This window comes from Nematolebias whitei, chromosome 18, assembly GCF_014905685.2.
Source record: "Nematolebias whitei isolate Nwh7 chromosome 18, NemWhi1, whole genome shotgun sequence".
In the NCBI taxonomy this organism is placed as follows: Eukaryota; Metazoa; Chordata; class Actinopteri; order Cyprinodontiformes; family Rivulidae; genus Nematolebias; species Nematolebias whitei.
Window position 1 is genome coordinate 11,613,757 of NC_056515.1, and position 5,013 is coordinate 11,618,769.

Below are 5,013 nucleotides of genomic sequence, written 5' to 3' on the forward strand. Positions count from 1 at the left end.
ATATATATATATAGATATATATATCTATATAGATATATATATCTATATATATATATATATATGTATATATATATATATAGATATAGATATAGATATACACAGCATGTGGTCCTGTGATGAACTTGCGACCTGGCCAGGGTGTCCCTCGTCTCTCACACGGTGATGGCTGGACATGGGCACCAGTGACCATTGCGACCCGAAAAGGAAGAAGCGGGTAAAGATAATGGATGGATGGACAAATGACAGTTTGTGGCACCACGAGGATGCAAGCGCAGAGAATACCAGTATGGTCACTGGTCAATGAAGGTGAGACAGAACCAGTAGCTCCAGACAGAATGACCAGCCAAAACAAACTCAGTAGCTTCTCCTCTGTACCATTAACATGGTTCTGTTGTGAAAAGTCTGATGGGTGCTAGAAAATTTTGCTGCAGACAGATTCACATCAGACTTCTATGCAACAAACCTCTTCCACCACTTTTGCTAAATCACAAGAAAGTATGACGAGTTTATAGAAGAGACGCAAAGAGAACCATCAGATGCTCAAAATAAACCAGAGTCCAGTTAATGCCATTTTTTAACTTCAGACTTGCTTGTGAGTTCCTTGATTACGTCAGAATGCACGTTATACTAATGTTCAGGTACAAGTCAAATTTTTGGGAACTGAAGTCTTTGAAAGAGTTGCCAGTGAATGTTGTACTCTCCATGTTTATACTTACTGCTGTCATTAGCATATTTTTTGATTTTCTTCATGTAGAAACTAGACCTGGACCAGACATTCTGTTTGTCTGAGGTTTGAAAGGACAGGAAACCGACGGCCAGCTGAGGCAGATGGCTGCTCATCCTGAGCCTGCTTCTAGTTCTGCTGGAGGTTTCTTCCTGTTAAAAGGAAGTTGTTTCTACTGTCACCTGTGTGGCGCTCAGGTGAGAGGTTGTGACAAAGTCAAGATATGATACTATATATTTGCTTCCTTAGATAACGTTTATTAATTGGCAGTGATTAATTACGTACGTATAATTTTGTAACACACTTGATGACTTGAACAGTGAATAGTGGATAGAAAATGTGAACGTGCACGTTAGGAAGACTTCAAAGTTCATGCTCAATAATCCAGATTTTAAAAATCCAACAAAGTTAAATCAGATCTTCTGACTTAACAGTGTTTGGCATATTGGTTTTGTACTACTAGTGCTTATTCTTAGTTTAGCATAGTTCATATCTTAGATCTTATTACTGTTTTTCTTTTACAATTTATACTTTTGTTGGATGTAACTGGGACCCTGTGTACACAATTTCGTTCCACCACATGTACCACATGAGGTGTGAATGAAAGTAAAGAAACCTTGACCTTAACTTTGTTGGATTTTTTTTCCTGGATTATTGAGCATGAAGTTTGATGTTTTGAACCACGTAGGCGGAGGAGTTGACGGGGGAGAGGGCGGACTCCAGAAACCATCTTAGCACCATCAAACTGCTAGAGCCACCATGTGAAGGTACTTTTAAGACTGAGTTTGTTGTGGCTCCTCGGACTGATGAAGTCCTTTGGATGAAGGACGAAATGTCTCAACACAAAGAAACCGTCCAGAGGACCTGACTTAACTTTGTTGGGTTAGGAAGACTGTTCTTATGACCAGTGCACTTGTAAACCTGCTGTGGGACTACGTATAGTGTGGATCCAATTTGTTTAGCTTGATGGTTGCTAACAGCTGCACTAAATAAACAAGCCACTCACGGTTTACTTAGATTCTTGGACAAAGCTAAAAATTTCAGCCATTAAATTGGTTATCGGCAGTCGCCTTCCCCTCCCAATATCGGTATCTGATAGACAAAACTTTCATTTCAGTCGGGTTCTAATAAAAATAAACTGAACTGATCTTTACACTTTATATTTTAGTCCACCAATTTTACTGTAAATTCAGTCGACCTAAACATTTAGTCAACTAAATATTAATTATTTAGTCTTAAATATTTAGTCGGCTAATAATAGACCAAAAATATAATTATTAGCGATAACTTGAGGTCGGCCAGTCTTTAAAATCAGAGCAGGCGATGGTTGATATACAACACTTTTTTTTTTTATTTTAGCCAATATTATTTTACATTTAACAAATAATAAGTTTAATTCAGTTAAAAAACTAAACATACATTTCACCACTCTTAGAAGAACTTGTGCTCTAATCATTTGGATATGATTGAATGAAGTCTACACAGAGCTGGTTGAAGCAGCTGCGGCTTCATTTCCCTACTTTTAAATATGTTATGTCCAAGTATGGCTGACTAACACTGTTTTTAAAGTGATCAATATCGGCTATTCAGTCTGTCTCTAGCTTCTGACAACTATGTGTGACTAAAACTAAAATGCATTTTTGTCAGATGACTGAGATAAACTAAAACTGAATGAACTTATTAAACACTACTGGACTCACCTGAGTGGGAGTTGAGAGTGTGTGAGAGCATTTACCTGTTCCTCAAAGGAGATAACCCTTGGCTGAATCTTTTCTAAGGTGAAGTGATAAACTGCTTTGGCTGTAGCGTCGGGCAGGTTGGGCAGATGTGTGCAGAAATCAGTTAGAAGTTGTCTTGAGATGACGAGACTAACATTTTCATTGACCACTGTAAAATCAAGAGTAATGTAAAGGTCAGAAAAATTGTCAGCTGAGATTCTAACACGCCGTTTTTAATCACACACACACAAAAAAGTAAGAGCTGCATACTTGCTTCAACAAAGGCCTTCAAGGACTCCAGCTGGTCTGAGTCTGTGAAATGAATGGCCTTCTCCAAAATCTGCCTGTATCTGCAAAAGATTTTACTAATTAGAAGCCACAAATGTTTAAAAGAAACGATACTTGAATCTTTTAAAGCTCATCTCATAAGCTGTTGCCACCCACATGTATTTATTATTGTTTGGACATAATGAATGTGAATAGACATTGTTGTGAGAAGATGCTGCCCCTTCAAGATATGTCCTCCAATTCACGTCACCTCGGCTTGTTACTATGGTTTTTGACACATTCACTGCTCTCTTCAGCCCAACATGCTACACAAAGTTCTGTTTTTTTTTACTCAGTTGCTTGTCGTTTAGCAGATGTGCTGCTGTGAACATATTCTGTACTCGCTGTTTTCCAGAAAATGACATCAACTGCCATGAGTGTAATCCTTTAAATAGGACCGTGCAAGTCCTCTGGTGTACAAGAGGTAAGCCTGTGTGCTATTGAACATCCAACACACTGGTGTTGTTTTAGAAGGTAATTCTGAAAAACAAACTTCATATTTGTACTTTGACAGGTATATGACTATTTGATTTAAAAGAGCTATCATTAAAAAAAAACATTTCATGCTAACATCTTACACAAGCATCATGAGAAGAGATGAAGTTATGGCTACTTTGGACAAACACTCGAAATGACGTAACGTGCGAGATATTCAAGGTCAAGGTTTCTTTAACGTCATTCGCATCTCATGTGGTACATGTAGTGGAACGAAATTGTGTACACAGGGTCCCAGTTACATCCAACAAAAGTATAAATTGTACAAGAAAAACAGTAATAACATCTAAGATATGAACTAAAAAACACACTAAACTAAGAATACGCTCAGCACTGACAGCACAAAAACAATACACAACATTACAGGAGGTATTAGCTCTTGAAGCATGTGTTGCGGAGGAACATTCACAGCCATTACCACACTAAGTTTTAACTGAAAATGTGTAATACTTATTGAATAATGACATTTAGGGATTGTCTGATAAACATTCTCTACAGTCAAATCAGATTACGTCTGCTTCGCTATAATAAACATTTACACTAACATCTGTAAGTACTTTTACAGCAAAACTAAACAAACTGGCCGTAAAGCATGGAACTGTCACTCCACTATCACTGCAATATCAATGATTAAAGATCAATGACCACATGTTTTTAGTGTGAAAGAAGTAGTTCAGCCAGTACAATCTGTATGAGACTGTTTCTAATATTAATGGATTAAGACACGAGCACGGAAGTTGCACTGACTTGCAATAATTTTCTAAAGTAAATGTGCCTTTTCGGACTAAAAGTCTTCTAAACTAAGCTGAAACTCGATTACAGCTGTTTTGGTCAGCACCAGAGGCTAACAGCAATTAGCTTTATTTAGCAGGTGTAATGAAAGACGTCAACGCAGATTCACTACTCGCCTTATCTTTGGCTATAACCGACGAAATTGATATTTACAGAAAAATATTACAATAAAAATGCACTAAAAAACAACAACGTTCAAGTCTCCACTAATTGACAAAACGTGTGGCTGACAAGAGCTAAGTAGCTAACATTAGCTTAGCGTCGTGCATTGCTATTTCGCTGCTTATAACTGTGGCGTTCACGTTGTCAAGAGGTTGTTGAGTAACTATCTCCTTCCGGTTGAGCGCTACATACTTAGCAGCGAGATCTTTGTGAGATCCGCTTGAATTCATCAGCTGTGCAAGCTCCTGTCTCACTTCGACCGCCATTGAATCAGTGTAGAAGTGTCAACAACACCGGTTTCCTTCAACAAGCCATCCGCGGGTAGTGACGCGCGTTCCAGCAGACGAGAACGCCGCGTGAACGCGCACGTCGAGTGTATTTCTTCTTTCCGCTGGTGTTTCTTTGGCGGGTAGCAAACAATAATTTGGTGCTTTACCGCCACCTGCTGTTCGGAGTGTGAACTGGAACGACGCTCAAAAAACATTTTCTTTCAAACAAACGAGTCTGTTTCAAGTATCTTAATAATTAATTAACATTAATAAAATGTTAGTACTGTCAGATTTTGAATTCTCCTTTAACAGTTCAGAATAATCTAACCTTACTTTTATTTTTGTGACACTGTTAATCATTCGAATTATTTCACAATTTCTGGCAGTGCTGTATAATAAAACATGTTCATCTTGTTGCTTTTGACATCTTTCCTTGATTTTCTGTTTTATAATGCTTAATTACTTCTGCTTGACTGAATTTTAAATCTGTTTATGCTTTTGGTAGCCTCTGTTGCAACTTTATCTA

General features: G+C 37.9%; 1 protein-coding gene across 1 annotated transcript in view; it reads right to left on the reverse strand.

Annotated features, from left to right (window-relative positions):
- cops4 (COP9 constitutive photomorphogenic homolog subunit 4 (Arabidopsis)) overlaps nucleotides 1-4,570 on the reverse strand; it is a 15,697-nt gene extending 11,127 nt beyond the window's left edge. Inside the window, exons 1-3 of the mRNA XM_037692386.1 lie at nucleotides 4,411-4,570; nucleotides 2,713-2,792; nucleotides 2,460-2,611 (exon numbers count right to left, since the gene is read on the reverse strand). Of these exons, the coding sequence (XP_037548314.1) occupies nucleotides 2,460-2,611; nucleotides 2,713-2,792; nucleotides 4,411-4,484 (306 nt within the window). The 5' untranslated portion in view covers nucleotides 4,485-4,570. The remainder of the gene's footprint in view (nucleotides 1-2,459; nucleotides 2,612-2,712; nucleotides 2,793-4,410) is intronic.
- Between the last annotated feature and the right edge of the window lie 443 nt (nucleotides 4,571-5,013).